At 46.1% G+C, this 16,594-nt stretch overlaps 1 protein-coding gene across 2 annotated transcripts in view; it reads left to right on the top strand.

Moving 5' to 3' along the window:
- Window positions 1-16,594, top strand: part of Fndc3b (fibronectin type III domain containing 3B) — a 302,204-nt gene that overhangs the window by 239,374 nt on the left and 46,236 nt on the right. For both annotated transcript variants that reach the window (XM_036190746.1, XM_036190745.1), the window contains exons 12-16: window positions 9,322-9,446; window positions 10,529-10,703; window positions 12,105-12,191; window positions 13,590-13,728; window positions 15,600-15,671. In XM_036190746.1, coding sequence (XP_036046639.1) covers window positions 9,322-9,446; window positions 10,529-10,703; window positions 12,105-12,191; window positions 13,590-13,728; window positions 15,600-15,671 — 598 coding nt within the window. The remainder of the gene's footprint in view (window positions 1-9,321; window positions 9,447-10,528; window positions 10,704-12,104; window positions 12,192-13,589; window positions 13,729-15,599; window positions 15,672-16,594) is intronic.

Genomic DNA, 16,594 nt, shown 5'->3' with positions numbered 1-16,594 from the left:
TACTACCTCTGCTCCTTTCCTTCTCATTCCCTGGAACATCCTCAACACAGCAGTCGTCGAAGCCCTTGACCGTGCCAGTGTCTGGAAAGATTTGTGGCTCAGCCACGTCAGCCTCTCTATGTCTAGGCACTTGCTGACTGCCTGTTTCGGGCAACCAGGCCTCTCCTGTGAAGTGGATCTCCAGTGTTCCTGGGGATGAAATGTAAACTGTTTGTCCAGTGTGTGCAGCCACAAGCCACCCCACCCTACTTGTCTTGGAAAGGTCTCCTGAACCAGTGTGAGGGTAGCGTGGGGTCTGGCACTAGAAAATGTGTAAATCCACCCAGATGTGGAGTGTCTCCAGCTCCCCTTTATGAGACCCCACCTATTATATAGTTTGCTGAGCACATCTCAAGCCAGTGTTTACCTTTGGTGTTGTCTGGGGTCTGCCAGTTCTGGAACAACATCTCCATACAGATGCATGAACAGACTAAACCATAGCATAGAACTGGCAATGAGTCATTTGGCCGCTGCAGCCTCACTTCTTTGCTTTTCAGTTGCATTTCCATCGCATTAAACTGCACTCCTGCGGAGAGCCAGCTCAGTGACGTGGCCCATGTCCATACCCCGTCCATAGCCACGGTCAGCATCGTGTAACTTAGACAGTCACCATGGAAAGTGAAGTCAGGCCAGTGGAAAGAGGTGATACCAGCAAAGATATAAGCATGAGGCCAGAGAGAGCTGGTTCACCATGGGGTCTGGCACCCTCATCTTGGCCATTCTTGGGTGTATGTATTTGTGTGGGCATGTGTGGAGGCAGGTGTCACATTCCTCAGGCTCTGTCTGTCTTTTGTTTTGTGTCTTTGAGATAAGTAGGGCCAGCAGTCCCGGGAATCTCTGTGTCTTTGTGTCCCCAGCTCTGGGCTTATGAGCAAGTGCTACCACACCCTTTTTTCTTAGATGGATCAGGGATGCAGCTCTGGTCCTCATGCTTGGATGGCAAGCACCCTTCCAACTCAGCCATCCACCCCCATTCTTGTGTGCCAAGAATGAAGATGTGGAAATAAACAAGGGGACATTTCTAATCTATTAATTTCAAGGCAATTGAAAATACCAGCCAGCTCCATCTGTGGGTGCCAGTTTCGATGGGCATTCTCTCATCCAGCATTGGTGATGCCAAGCTAATTGGGAATGTTAGCCAGGGCACCACACCCCCACAGTGTGCAGAATTGCTCTGGCAGGCAAACACGAGCCTGAATTAATTGGGATGCTCGAGAATTATGTGTGTGGAATTAGCCCAGAAGTGTTAAGTTCCTGAAGCCTAAGCCAGCCCTTGTAGAAAGTCCATCTTCCCACATACTGAAGACAGCTGCTCGGAGGGAAGAAAAACTACTTGAAAAAGGATTTTTTTACTATTTTCAGTCTTTCTGTTACATTCTTTGACAAATTAACACAAACAGTAACATGCTGTTTTTAAATACATTTTAACTTTAAAAATTAGTCAGTTCCTATAAACAGAATCAAGTACTTCTTTATGTACCTCCCTACCAGTTTTCAGGCAGGCCGACCCTCCTGTAAATTGGCTTTTCTCCTGGAACTCTTTTCCATTATGTACTCTTAAAGAGCCGGGAGCCCACTTAGGAGTGGAGGTCCTGGGAAAAGCTGTTTTATTTGTGCTCAGACCTTGGAAAGGCATGCTAAAAAGTTTAACCCAGGGACTGGGAATGTTGCTCAGTAGTATAGTGCTTGTCTATCATGCCTGAGTCTCTGGACTATAAAAAGAAAGCAAGATATTTCTTTGGTCTAAATTGTAATTCTGTAGATGAAGTAATTACATTACTGAGGGGCAGTTTGGGTCAGTCATTGTTGTTCAGAGGTTTGACTGTGTTTTTTGCATCTGCAGTAATTTTGAGGGGTCATTCTAAAGGTCACTTAGTGTATTGGATGGTTTTGCTTGTACTCGAGAGTATGCAAGAGCAGAGCACCTGTTAGGAAGGCATGTGGTCTTCTGCAAGCTGGGATATGGATACAAGTTTGCTGAAATTGGACAGGGGCATCAAATGAAAATTGAAATTGTAGAAGAGATGACTATAATAATTGCTTGCAGTAATTACATTCTTCAGTTAGGTGGTTATTTTTGAGACCGAGCTTGTGTGTCTCGAGCTGACCTCACAGTAGTTTTATAGACTAGTTTGTCTTCAAACTCCTGATGCCCTGCCTGCCACTCCATGTGCAGTGACTGCAGATGTGTGGGATTACCCCGTTTATGTGGTGCTGGGCATCAGACCCAGGTCTTGGTGCATGCTAGGTGAGCACTCTGCCAGCTGACGACATCCCAGCCCTACAGTTTCTTACTTGTGCTAATGAATCCTAGAGTAGGGATTGGACTGGGCGCAGGGAATTGTCAGTCAGCTCTGGGAAATCTTGAGTTTCAGATGGAGGGCTCATTGACTGAGTAGGAGTCCTCTGAGGCAGCTTCCTTCTCTGGTAGAGGTCATTGCTGGCTTTGAGATTCCTCACAGCATGGCAGTCTCGGGGAGGTCATGATTATAAGGTAAATGTCCCTACAAAGAGGCAGATGCTCTGTTGGTCCCAGAAGCCTTGTGTCATTTCTTTACTTGGTTCTGAGAGACGTAAGCCCATGTAAATGTAAGGTCTGGAGAATGACTTGATTTTTCCACAGGTAGGGAATGAAAGCATTCTATGTCCCAAAGACTCTCTGTGTCAAGGCTTCTCCTGACTGCTTTGAGTCCTGATAGACACCACCAGATGCTTAGGTACTGGACCCTTGGGCTGTTAGGTAGGAGATCACAGATGTTTGAACACAAACCGTTTTTTCTTCCTCCTCCTTTTCTATGTGTTCAGGAGAGAAGGAAGAGCAGGAGAGAGGAGTCTCAGAAATGTAGTCAGAACCCAAGAGGCAGTGAGGGTGTCCTATGCAAGTTCCAGGCCAGCCAGAGCTCTGTAGTGAGATGATGTCACAGTGAGAGAGACAGAGAGACAGAGGCAGGAGGAGGGGAGGGAGAAAAGCGAGCGAGCGAGCGAGCGAGCAAACAGGGTTTGGTAGGAGGGCAGGACCAGATCCTCAGCACAGTTCAGGAAGCCTCAGTGGTTCTCTGTTCCCAGGAAGGAAGGCACTGTGCCTCCTCTCTGGAGGGGTCAGACCTGAGAAGGAGGAGCATGTGTCACCTTCTTGGGTGACTCACCACAGTTCAGCAAAGTGTTCCCTTTTGGGGGAGGAGGAAATAAATTACTTTTCTAAAGGTATAAACTTACTAACCAACTTTAAGATTTAACTATAGATTAGAAAGATAGAAATATTTAAATAGGCAGTAAAAAGGTAAGAAAAAACATGTAGTCTAATTCTTAAAATCTCCAGAATCTCTTCCATGTTTAATTTATCCCCAAATTTCATTTTAAGATAAAGTGTGTAGTAAGACATCTGTACTCCTTGGGGAAAAGATCTTTGTCTCCCGAGTGACCATCCATCCTAAAAGTGTTTGCAGAAGTAGGTTCTGCTCTGCAGTGCATCCACATCAGTGCCGCCCTGAACTCCCTTCTCTCACCTGTACCTGTCCCTCCTTGAACAACTTTACAGAAGAAGTTGCAGGTTGTTGCCATTCCTCTGAAAGCAGGATCCCAGAGAATGTAGCATCATAACATGCACACTGTCATCAAGACTCGAAACCAAATGGGAGATGTGAGGGGAGGCAGACGCTGACCACATGTGCTTAGTTGGGTTAGAAGGCTATGACTCTCCTCCCTGCAGCTGGTGGCTCCTTTAGAATGTGGGTGTAGAAATCTAGGGAAGCAATTGCTTGCCCAGTGAGATGAGGTGTGCAGCCTAGCAGATACTGTTACGGTGACCTGGCTTCCACAGACATACTGCAGGGCTGACGGGGTGAGCTGAGTGGCGCTTTGCTTCCATGAGAAGAGGAAAAGGGAGCAGGGATGGGAAGGTCTGAAGATGCCATGAACACAAGCCAGCTGGCTGGCAAGTCCAAGTCCTTTTCCTCGAGAGCAGCTTTGACCAGGAGTTTGTGGGCTGGGGGCAGCATCTGGGCCCTGCTCAGAAAATAGCTCCCCAGGGTGATGGACTACTACCATTGGGCTAGAAGGGGGTAGGGGTCATGGAACTTGGAAAAGGAAGAAGCCCAGGTTTGGAAGTGAAGCACCTCCAGGCTAGTCTGCACCCAGTCTGCACTCAAGACTGTCGTCTCACATTCTAGTAAAGATTAACGTTGCCCTCGGATGAACTCAGAGCGAGCTGTGGAAACAAGCATGGGTGCATGCCGCAGTTTATGAACGGAAGCAGGCCAGTGAACCCTGAAAGACAGCCTTTCTTTTGCCTTACAGGCGCTGGCAGGGAAGTCAGGTCAGAACATGGCAGGGGTTATTTCAGTTCATGTCAAAGTAGGTCAATAGCCTAGTGGCCAGGTCTGTCTCAAACTGACCAGGGCTGGGAGCTTGGTTCCTCTTATTCATTTCTCCACTTAGGATAGACTTGTCATTCAGTTTCTACCAAGGACAGCACAGAGCCTGTCTCCACGTCTGCTGCTCCAGACTGCATGTGCTCAGTGGACCTGCTGCACCTAGCTGAAGATTCTCCTCTGTGCTCCACACTGATCAGCAGTGGTGACTGATCAGAACTAGGCCTGGTCACAGCTGTCTTGCTGCCCATGGTTGACCAGATTGTTGATGAAGACAGGGCTAAAATACCTAAGGATATTGCTTCTGAGAAGCAGGAGCATGTGACCCCTTCCTCGGGTGACTCACCACAGTTCAGCAAAGTGTTCCCTTTTGGGGGAGGAGGAAATAAATTACTTTTTTAAAGGTATAAACTTACTAAATCACTAACTTTAATATTTAACTATAGATTAGAAAGATAGAAATATTTAAATAGGCAGTAAAAGAAAACATGTAGTCTAATTCTTAAAATCTTCACAATCTCAATGTATCCCCAAATTCCATTCTAGTAAGGCCATCGTAGCAGAGAACTCTGCAATGGCTGACTTCAGTTATTGGGGCGGGGGGAGTTGCCTGGGCCAAGAAGGTTGAATGTTCATTATGCAAGCATAAGGATCTGAGTTCAACTCCCCAAAACCTTGTTAAAAACATGATGTCACAGCCCCAAGGGTAGGGAGGCAGAGAGCTTCAAGTTAATGAGGTCTAGGCCCATTGAGAAACTGCCCTTAAATGGGGTGGACAGAGCCTAAGGTCAACACTCAAGACTCTCCTCCAGCTCTGCACTCACACTCACTTTCAGATATGTGCACATAAACACACACACAAAGTAAGTTTTCTGGGTAAAACGCATTGCAGCTAACCTGTGTCGCTTTACTTGGATTTTGGTAGACGAGAGAAAATGCCTAACCCCTCTCTCAGAATCCTATGAAACGTGAAAGCCGTGATCCACACAATGTAAGCCCTCACTGACAGTGGCAGCTTTTACGTATTTAATTTCTGATTTTAAAAAATCACAAATGTTCATATTACCCTTCCTGTCAGTTCTTTGGAATCTCCAGTCTTTTGTCTTAGGCATTAGCTGGGGTTTTTAGCCTGTCTGCAGCTGCCAACAGAAAACAGGATTTCATCTGTAACTGTCACTAACCCAGGATCTGCTGGTTCTGTCAACATTCCCCAGCCTCCTGGGTACTTATGGAGGAGGTCTGTTACAAACGTTATCTGTGTGTTGGGTCTCTTCCTTCTCTGCCCTTTTCAATACTACTTACTGCATTTCTTACGTACCGTGTGGAAGCCAAGCTGGTGACAGGCCAGCAAGATGCTTGTGTGTCCCTGCATGGCTGGTCTCTCCTTCATGATTCCTCACCTGGTGGCCCTTTTGGAACGGCAATAGCTTTTGTGAATGTCAGTTGTTTTTTTCTTTCTTTCCAGTCTTTAATGTGAAGCCTGTTGTGCATGAATGTTTTCTTTTATTCCAACACTTCTCTATTGTGAGAAATATTTTGATGGTCTGCCTGCTCTTGGATTTGCTTTATCCTCGGTGACTTCTAAAAAGCTTCAATTCTTTAACTCTGGAAAGCTTAATTACCTGATCAAACTCAACAAATACTGTTTTTAAAACTCAATTCCATATTCCTAAGTTCTAGTTGCCTGGTAGAACATCTCAGTGATTGTTATTAAAAGAAAGCTTGGAGGCTAGAGAGAGACAGCTCGGCAGTGTAGCCCATGGACTGCTGAAGCCCTGAGTTGAGTCCCCACACCTACACCCATGCCTCCCATCTTCCTTTAACTCCAGTCCCAGGAGATCTGCGCCCCCTTCTGTCCATAACAAGAACTGCACTCCCTTGCACAAGCCAGTCTCCTGCACAAACACACAGAATGAAAAGGAAAAAGAAATAAGAAGGAACATTTGAATACTATGTCTAAAGACGACGGGCTGCTGCTCTCTAAGGGCAGAGGGATGTTTCCATTCCCAGGTCCCAAGTGAACACTGCAGCCACACTCCTTTGAAAGGAGAATGCTAGGTTTTACGTTGACACCTCTCCACTCCTCCTTATTTAAGTCATCAACAGTAGGGCCTTTGTATATTGAAGCAAACTGACTAGTAGGAAAAGACTGACTTTTATTTACTGGCTACAGTTCTAAGTACCAGAAATGGATAATGGAGGCCAAACATAGAGAAAGGGAAAATGAAGCACTGAAGGGAAGCCAAGGTTTGCAATGATAACAGCTTCATTGGCAAGGCGTGCCTTTCTCACACTGGTTCCTTGGAGTTCAGAAAGAGAGGCAGAAGAAAGGCAGATCAGGCTTCTACTAAAATGAGTACAAACACACTCAAATGCTCATGCAGTGTAGTGAGACACCAGCCACAATCAGGCAAATAGATGTGTAAACAGTTTTCTGTGAATAAGTCTACCACGCCAACCTTAGCACTCAAGGTGACAGTCAGTGAAGGTCAGCAGGGCCAGGACACAATGCCTTCGCTCTGTCACGGTGGAAAATACTCCACTTTCTATCTTCCATCTGTCCATAGTTGGACCTGAATGTATTTTGAAGCCTTGACAAAATGAACTTTAAATCTTAAGGGCCATCAGGTTTCTGTCAGAGACAGCACCATCTTGCTTGGGGAGGAGCTGTGAGCAGTGTAGTTCACACTGTTGAGTGTCTTCTGTCTGTTCTATGTGTTTGTTTTTAATTACACGTCACCTAGAATATCTTCTCACAGTCTATGTTCGGAGCCTGCTTACTAAAAGGAGATGCGGGAATTGGCCTAGCAGAAAACTGACTGCTTCGTGCCATAGAAGTAATTTGAGATTTTCAGAATATTCCTGGAGTCTCTGGACTCAGTGAGAAAGTTAGATCTGTTGTGGTTTGTCAGTTAATACGTGAGCTTACATTGTTTTGTTTGAAACAGAGTCTTCCTCTGTAGCCCTAGCAACCTCAAACTCAATATGTAGACCAGGCTGGCCCCAAATTTATGGAGATCTTCTTGCCTGTGCCTCATGAGGCTGGGATTTCATGTGTTCACCATCATGCCAGGCTAGTGTGTTTGCTTGTTTGTTTTCATGGGCAATTAATAAGATAATAAGATAATATATGCATTATGAATGGAAATATTGTTCTAGAAAAATCCTTATATGAATTTCTATGTCTCTGAACATGGCCCAATTTAAATGGTCCTTTTCCTTAAATGTGATGCTATGAGACCCGACTTGAGGACTCAGCCTAGTAACTTAGGCTATAACCCAGCTACTCAGGAGGTTGGTGAGGGAGTCACAAATTCAAGGCCAGCTTGAAGAACTATGGAGACCCTGTCTTAGAATAATAACATGGAGTGTGGGGATTGGGAATGAGTCTGTGATAGAATGTTTGCCTATGGTGTACGGAAAACCTGGGTTCAGTTTCCAGGTCAAAAGACAGACATCTTTCGTGTTTTTCTTTTTACATAAAAAAACTTGTGTGTGGGGTGTGGGGGGTCCTCTTTCCCTTTTGTTCGCCATCAGTCTGAGAGGGGAAAGAGGCATAAGAGGAGACAGAAAGCTTTGCATGCTGCCCATGAGCATGGATGGAGACAACCCTCCGGGAGACAGATTTCAGAGAATCAGCTCAACTTTATTATGAATATAAGGAATAAATAGGATTGGGGAGCCTGGGGACAAACCCTAATTTATATTAAGTAGCACACTCCTGTCACAAGGCTTGTGTGTGGCAGTAGGTCCTGTAGCACGTCCCTAGCACAAGTCTTCTCAGCAGGGATCTGTGTCAAAGGTCAAGCTAAAGATGAATCAGGCATCTGGTTTTAGAGGCAGGCATCTGGTTTAGAGACAGCTTTCAGATAAGGTCAGTCCTCCAGGCCCAGGAACATTCTCCAGATAAGGATAGGTAGAGGGCAGGAAGCCTTGAGGGAGTTTCCATACCGTTGAGTTTAGAGAAAGAGACCAGATTATGGGAGACCTCTAACCAGCCAGCAATATTCCAACAAACTTGACACATATTCATAAGAAACTTAGAATGAGTACAGTGTGTGTGTGTGTGTGTGTGTGTGTGTGTGTGTGTGTGTGTTGTATGGTGGGGGCAGGGAGGTATACATAGGCTTTCAACCAATGTTCCAAACTTATCAGACATTGAACTTCAAGTCTGTGCACAGTGGTTGAGCTCTTTGTGGACAGATGATTCAAAGGCTTGTGACCAGTATTTAGGGATCTGTAAACAAACAGCTCACTATCACTGTAATGTGTGTGTCAAGGGGGTTAGGCCACTGTGACAGAAGAGACAAGAAACACCTGCCTGATGTTCAGCTGCAGGGATAGGTCCTTGGGGTGTGGGAGGACTCCTGAGAAAGGCCAGGCCCCTCCCAAGGTGGCAAACCTCGGCTCTGTCGGAAACTCACACGCTCTCCTGGTCATGATCACCAACCCAAGTGAGGGAGATCTTAGCAGTGTGGTCCTTACTGCCAGTTGTCCTGTGTCTGAAAGGACCTTCTGAAACTCTCAACCAAAGCCTGTTAGAAACGCAAGTCCAAAGAGCCTTGGCAGACCTGAGTGCTTTGTGTTAGGTTTGTGTTGAGGCTTCCCTGGAGGGGCTTTATGTTAACATGGGTACCTCTCTGGATGCCTTATTCTGTTGTTAGTTGACCCAAACTAGAAAAGAGTTGTTTAAAATATTTCTTGATTTTCTTATAGTAATTTGCTTTTTAAAATTGCATCCATTTGGAAATGTCACAGCAAACCCCATTTGTTTGTACAATAATTTTTAAAGTTTTTAAATAAATGAGTCAACAAGTCTAATGATAAAAATAAACAGGAAAATCAAGAGTGCAATGTGCTGGGTGCCTCTCTGCTAGATAATAATGCCAGCCTCGTCTCTGTGTTCTTCCAGGGAAAGAGAAACAGTGGCTTCAGACAGTGTTTCTTTGGGAACCAGAAGCATTGCAAGTTGACAAAACTCTGTCCAGCCATGGGCTACACGTTCAGACTTGCTGCTCGGAATGACATCGGCACCAGGTATGGCGTTTCTTCTTCTTCTTCTGGCCCTTCGGCCTTCAAGGCATGATTCTGGCTGTCTCTCACTTTGCCTGAAGGTTGGAGGAAGCCACCTCCACACTGAACAATTCTGAGAGGAAGCTCTAAGGAGGGAAAGAAGGCCTCTGAGGTGATGAGGCACTGACCTGCACTCAGCCTCACAGCTGTGTTGTAGGGCCTGCCAGAGCATCGCCCCCCCCCCCCCAGCACCTGTTCCTTGTTCTGTGTCATGTGGTAATGCGCCTGTCCTCCAGGCCTTTCCTTTTCCTTTGTGTGACTGTCGCTGTTACAAAGAAAATGCCGCTGAAGGACCATTGTCCTCAAGTTACAGCATCAGGGGAAACCGAGCTGCCTGTCTGCAAGTGTCTCCAGGCTGCAGGAGGAGGGAAGAGAGGGCCTAACCAAGGAGCCTGCTGATTAAGGGGCTTTGAAAAAAGACCATGTCTCAGTTCTTGCTAGGTAACTCTCTATCAAGGGAAAAATCTTTTCGTTTCCTGGAGGCACCTTAGACTAAGCAGTTAGCTGCCCAGCCTGGAGAACCCCTCGGTAATGTCACAGGGTTTTAGAACCACTCCCAGTGCCTAAGAAGCAGTAGCTTCAGAGTTTTCTAACTAGAAAAGTTGGAGCCATACAGGCTTCTGTTGTTCAGGAATTTTTAAATGAGTTAGAAGCACCACAGACTTGGAAACCAGTTTTTAAAACTCATGATCCTGCAACAACACGGCTTGTTTGTGCACACATTTATGTGAAGTCTGTTGGTAGCTGCTGCTCTTGATAAATGTGGTTCCGTGCTACACTTTTGAGGTAGATGAAATCAGAAGCTGTGTTGTTGTAGCTGGAGGGCCTTTGTGAAATGCAGACAATGGGGGCCACAGCAGGACAGTTGAGAGCTGTGGTGGGAAATGTCCTGTGTACAGGACCCTTTTCCAGCACAGCAGGGGGCTGGGCAGAGGCATACTATCCCACTGCTAAAATGCTGGGACTCTGGACTCAGTCCTTATGGGAGCTGCTGTGCTCGACACTGGGAAACATCACTGATGTCTCCTCTGTTCATTTCTCTGCAGTGGTTACAGCCAGGAGGTGGTGTGCTATACACTGGGAAACATCCCACAGATTCCTTCAGCACCCAGGCTCGTCCGAGCTGGCGTCACCTGGATCACACTGCAATGGAACAGGCCAGAAGGCTGCTCGCCTGAGGAAGTAATTACCTACACCCTTGACATCCAGGAGGATGAAAATGTGAGTTGTGCAGACTCTGCACCTACAGAGCATCATGACACCTTCCTACCCAAAGTCAAGGCCACTCCTTGTTTCTACCACTGCCATCCTTGCTGTGCGTGGCAAACTGCCCTTCTGCAGCTCAGCAAATGGCTTCTGGGCCTTTCAGCTGGAGTCATCCCATGACCTCAGATAGAATCAACAACAAATCTTTTTAAACTTTCCTTCAAAATTATCCAGAAATCTAACAAATGTTCACCATCTCCAGGGCTAAGAAGGCCTCCTAGGCACAGCCTTCCCCTTGCCTTGAATGACTGTAGAGACCCCTCAGCTGGGCCCCAGCAGCATCATTGTGTTCCTTGATCACTGTCCAGAGCACATGCCACCCGGCCACCCTCTTGCAGAGGGGCCACAGCTCTCCTGTTCCCACCCCCACTGGCCCTGTGTGCTTGGGTTTTGTCTCTGCCCTTGTTTCTTACCCACCGTGCCCTGGCATTGTGGACTTGCGATTCCTGTGTCTTCCTGCAGGGAGCTCCTTGAAGATACCTTCCTCACTTTCCTGGTTTCCTTTGGGTCTCTTCTCACAGCTCAGCAAATAGCCTCCTAGGATAGCCTTGCCTGACCACTCTGGAACATCTCTGTGGTGTAGAACTCTGTGCAGTGGTAGATATATCCCATAGTTTATGCAGGATGTGTGGCTGTGAGCATTTAAAATATGGCTACTGACCAAAGCAGCTGTATTTTTAATTGTATTGAGTTTGAATCCCAAGAGCCACATGTGGCTCCTGTGCTTCATCAACCCATTCTGCTGTGGCAGCATCTCAGGAGCTCCAGCAGCCTGCCTCTTGCCTTCATATGCCTTCACAGCCCACAACACCACATGGCACGCCTGCTGTGTGTGTAGGGTTTTATTTTTTCAATTACCTTCTTTGGATGACATATAAGTGTCTTGTGGACCAGGTTCTGTATGCATGCCTTTTAGCACGGCTGATTCTCTTGAGCCTGAAGGGATCCTGATGCACAGAAGTTGCCTGGGAGGGAGGGACAGAGGGGTGGAGGGACAGAGGGGTGGAGGGACAGAGGGGTGGAGGGACAGAGGGAGAGAGGATGGGGAACACTATGGAATGAATTCAGTGTATTCACCTACAGCAGTAAGGTCTGCCCTTAAAAGAGGATGTCCTTCCCCATCCAAGCTGTGCTTACTGTTGGCCAGAGCCAGGCTACTCTGCAGTGTGACAAATGAGACCTGAATTTAGAAAGCTGTTCACGGCATGGTGGACCCTGATACTCCATTAACAGTGACAGCCAGCCTCCAGGCTCACTGGCGGAGATAGGAAGCCACAGTAAAAAGCTCTGGGTCCTTCAGAATTGGAGGCCAGGGTGTTACGATTCTGATGACTCTTTCTGGCTTTGCCTTTTCAGGATAACCATTTCCACCCAAAGTACAGTGGAGAAGATCTAACCTGTACTGTAAAAAATCTCAAAAGAAGCACACAGTACAAATTCAGGGTGAGTCTTACTGCCTGGGTCCTAACACTGACTGGTTAGTGTTTCTCCAGTGCAGTCTGCTGGCCAGAATGGGGCTAAAATGGACAGTACCTTCAAAGGAGCACACACCTTTGAGCACCCACCATATTCTAATTTGAAAATCTAGTTTCTAGACAGAGAACCACGTGAGAAGATGCCATTACAGCGAGGGCGGGTGTCCAGCCAGGCAGGCCCTGACCTGCAGCTGTGTGTCCCTGCACTCACTGGCGATGGCTGCTATCCTGGGCCGCTTGTCCTCAAACGGCCTGGCCGTCCAGCGCCGCTGCTCGCTCTTTGCCTGTTGTTACTCTCTCCCTTTTCCAGCCCCTTCCGCAGCTTAGGCCAGTGGTTCTCAACCTTCCTGATGCTGCAACTGCTTAATACAGTTCCGCATGCTGTGCTGACCCCCAGCCAGAAAACGATTTTCATTGCCACTTCATAGCTGTAATTTTGCTACCGTTATGAATCATAATGTAAACGTGTGATATGCAGGACATCTGATGTGACCCCTGCGAAAGGTTCATTTGACCTACAGGTTGAGAACTGCCACCACTAATGTTACCGTAGTGATCTGTGAGGCTGCTTTGTGTTGCTCATGAGCACTCCTATCCCACAGCATCCTGCGTTGGCCCTGTGCATGGCACCCGTCTTCCTCATATGCCCTGAGGTTTCTCTGCCCTCCCACCTCTAATTTTAGTGCTAAGCAATCTAATTTGGCATGTAGTCACTCCAGTATTTGTCAAATTATCAAGTAGAATGTTGTGACTATTTGAGGAATATAATTGTTTTTGGTATGCTAAAAATACCCATGTTGGCTCCCAGAGCATAGCTGTACTGCTGACATTCTCCACCAGGTGGCACTGTCTGAGTCGTCCATAAGTAAGTTTTTGTCTGGTTTATCCATGTTTTCTTTCCATCAGACAGCACAGAATGGTGGGAGCATACTGATTTTATACATGCTGCCACCACAGCCTCCTCTTCCCCCTCCTTTATTGAAACATGGCCTTACTCTGTACTCCAGCATTGCCTGGAACTTGCTACATAGCCTAGAATGTTTTCAAACTCACAGTTACCTTGCCTCCTCCTCCCACATTCTAGGATTACAGGCGTGTACCATTACTCTAGGCTTATATTTCCTCTTGTAAGTATATACAAATATCTTTAGCTAAAACCCACCTTATAGGTTTATTTTTAATTGTTAATAACCAAATTATAAGCAAAATAAGTGATCACAAACACTTAAATCAAAGGTCTGAAGAAAGAAAACATGAATGAATAGCTGGATGTATCAGAGTCTACATATCTGATGTTACAAAGACACTATCGACTTCATTGCAGCCTATAACTTATGTGTGCTCTCTTCTCGTGCCTGGGTTCCAGCTGACTGCCTCCAACATGGAAGGGAGAAGCTGCCCAAGCGAAGTCCTGGTCTGCACAACCAGTCCCGACAGACCTGGACCTCCAACCAGACCCCTCATTAAAGGACCCGTCACATCTCATGGCTTCAGGGTCAAGTGGGGTATGTACGTCCTCTGCCACTGCTGCTGCTGTTCCTTTGTGACTCATTTTAACTTCAGTAGTGACAAATCAAACACAGATACATAATACCAGGCATGAGGACGTCATGCATGTGTTATACATGTATGAGAAGCATGTTGAGGACTGGAGAAGGCAATGGTTCTAATGTATGGCCAGACTTTAGGGAACTCTAAATGAATAAATTTAAGAGTATTTAATTTGTTCCATAATTTTTTTATATTACATTTTTCCTCCTTATTTAAATGCATTGTTGATTTGAGTCTCAGGATTCATGATTAGATAATTCATTCTTTAATGATTCACCTTGAAAAATTTATTAGAAAAATATTTTTAAATTAATATTAAGATTTCAAATTTAGATATGTAATTTTTTTAACTTGCAAAGTGTTGCAATAAAATAGGAAGAATTCTAGTTTTGTGTTGTTTGTTATGTGGCCACCACCCTGAGCTTCAGGATTTTTCACTTGGTCTGAGATAACCTGCAAGGACATTGACGTTCATCTCTGCAGTATGGGTCATTTCAGGGACATGCATATTACTGCATGGTTGTAACATTTGTGATTTCATGCAAAGTGTTTAAAACATGTGCTTTGCACTAATGTTATATAAGAATGTGCATAAATAGAAAGTGAAAGGCAAAACAGAAAAATTTAGAGTTCTAAAGGTACTGTATGTGGGGTGCAGTTTAATGCATAGACCATCACCAGACACCAAGCTCAGGCATGCTATCTTGAGTTACCAAAGAACTCTGAGGCCCGCTTTCCCTGGAAGACAGGTATGGTTAAGAGAAAGTGGAGGATTCTGGGCTGCTTGTGGGTCCTTCCTCCAAGGAGCCTGTCCCCCTGAGCTCTCCCCTGTTCACCTCAGTGCTTTGCTGGGTTTGTCCTTATCATTATTGTTGTAAACGTTATTACGGAAGTATGTGTGGGTAATGCAAAGGCCTGGGGGCAGTGAGCTTCCTCAGTCCGTGTGTGTGAAGTCAAGACCTTGGAAAGTCTTCCCTGCAACCAAGGATGTACAGGTGGCAGGCTGCCACCAGACATGAATTCTTCACAGTTTGGCCAAATTATTCTGCCTCATGTCCTCATACTCACAAACAAAGCTCTTGCAGCAGTGTCTGTGAACATTTATCCAGGGTGACATAGGGGATCCCAGTAATTGACAGAGCCTCCTCCCCACACTGCCTGGAGCACATGGGGCTGGACTGGTTCCCTGGGTGGGGATGAATGTTCCCTTGGTAGAAAGTGTGATGGAGTAAATGTATTCCATTCCAACATTTTATTTATTTTGTCAATGCCTGACAAAATAAATTTTCTCTCCCCTTCTCATTTTTCAAAAGAATCTAATTGCTCATAAAATATATGAGGTAAAAATAATAAAACAAGATAAATATCTGAACATTTCAGCTTTGCATAAAAATCACCAGTTCTTAAAGAGCCACTTCAGAATTCTCCGGAGTACAGTCATGTTTATGGAAACCATCCCATTTGCCAAGTTTCATGCATGTTTCCCTAAATAAATGCCAACTCTTACATTCCATTCTGCATTTCAACAACCTCAAATAGAAGCCTGATAAAACTCACAGTTTCTTGACACTGAGGAGCCATTGTGGGGGGGGGGGGGGGGACTCATACCTGTAATCACAGTACTGGGATAGGGTGCTGAGGCAGGAGAATTGCTGAAGCGTTGAGGCTAGCCTGAAGTATGAGATGCCATTTCAAGAAAAAAAAATCAAGGGGCAGGGGTCAGGAAAATAATGAATTGTGCCCTTTGGTCCAGTCCAGACTGAAGGCCACATAGTGGTGAGTTCTGTTGTTCTCTCCTGACTAACAATATTTGCCTACTCTCCAGATGCTCCAAAGGACAGTGGTGGCTCAGAGATCCTTAAGTATCTGCTGGAGATCACAGATGGAACTTCAGAAGGTGACACTTTGGGAACTTCTGTACAGTGCATTCACACCCTGAGTTCATAGTAGCAGCAGCAGGCTGCCATTGGTTCTCATGATAGAGCGAGCACCATGGTCAAGCATTGGCATATCCATCTACATATCTGTCTGTCTGTCTGTCTGTCTTTCTGACCGACTGACTGTCATCTGTTTGTCTGTCTTTCCATCCATCCATCCATCCATCCATCTGTCTATCAAGCTATCATGTCCCCTCCCTCCCTCCCTCCTTCTCACTGGAGTTTGGTTTTGAATTTGTTTTTCCTTTCAAGCACCCTACCTCAGCAAGCGCTCTACACCAGACTGTACCCCGAGTACAGTTTTCTCTTTCAGACACCACAGTTCATTCTGTTTGAAGCGCCTGTTTTTGACATGTTGGAGGTTTTTGGTTTTGTTTTCTATTTCCTATGTCAATTATGAAACCACAGGGTAAATAAATTTGAGGCTTTCTCCCCTAACCTGCCATGCTTCTGGACATTGTGGGCAGGGTCCGGAACAGTCTACCTGGCATCCTCCCATGTCCAGTGACAGCCACGTCAGCATGACCAGCGATAGGTGTCACACTGTCTAGACATGTCTGGTCTCCACTGTGACTCTGAGAGTTCTCATCAGTTGTTACAAGGGTTAAAGTTCACAAAGTTGTCCTCTGACCACCCCCATGCATGCTGTACCATACATGACTGTGTGCATGCACCCCACCACACACATGCCCCAACACACACATGCGCCCCACTATACAATGCATCCTACTACACACATGCGCCCCACCATACACATGCGCCCCACCACACACGTGCGCCCCACCACACACGTGCGCCCCACCATACACATGCGCCCCACTATACACGTGTGCCCCACTATACACGTGCGCCCCACCGCACACGTGTGCCCCACCATACACGC

Source organism: Onychomys torridus, chromosome 6 (genome assembly GCF_903995425.1).
Source record: "Onychomys torridus chromosome 6, mOncTor1.1, whole genome shotgun sequence".
NCBI classification, from domain to species: Eukaryota; Metazoa; Chordata; class Mammalia; order Rodentia; family Cricetidae; genus Onychomys; species Onychomys torridus.
Note: the sequence above shows the minus strand (reverse complement) of the source record. Positions and strands in the feature narration are given on the sequence as shown.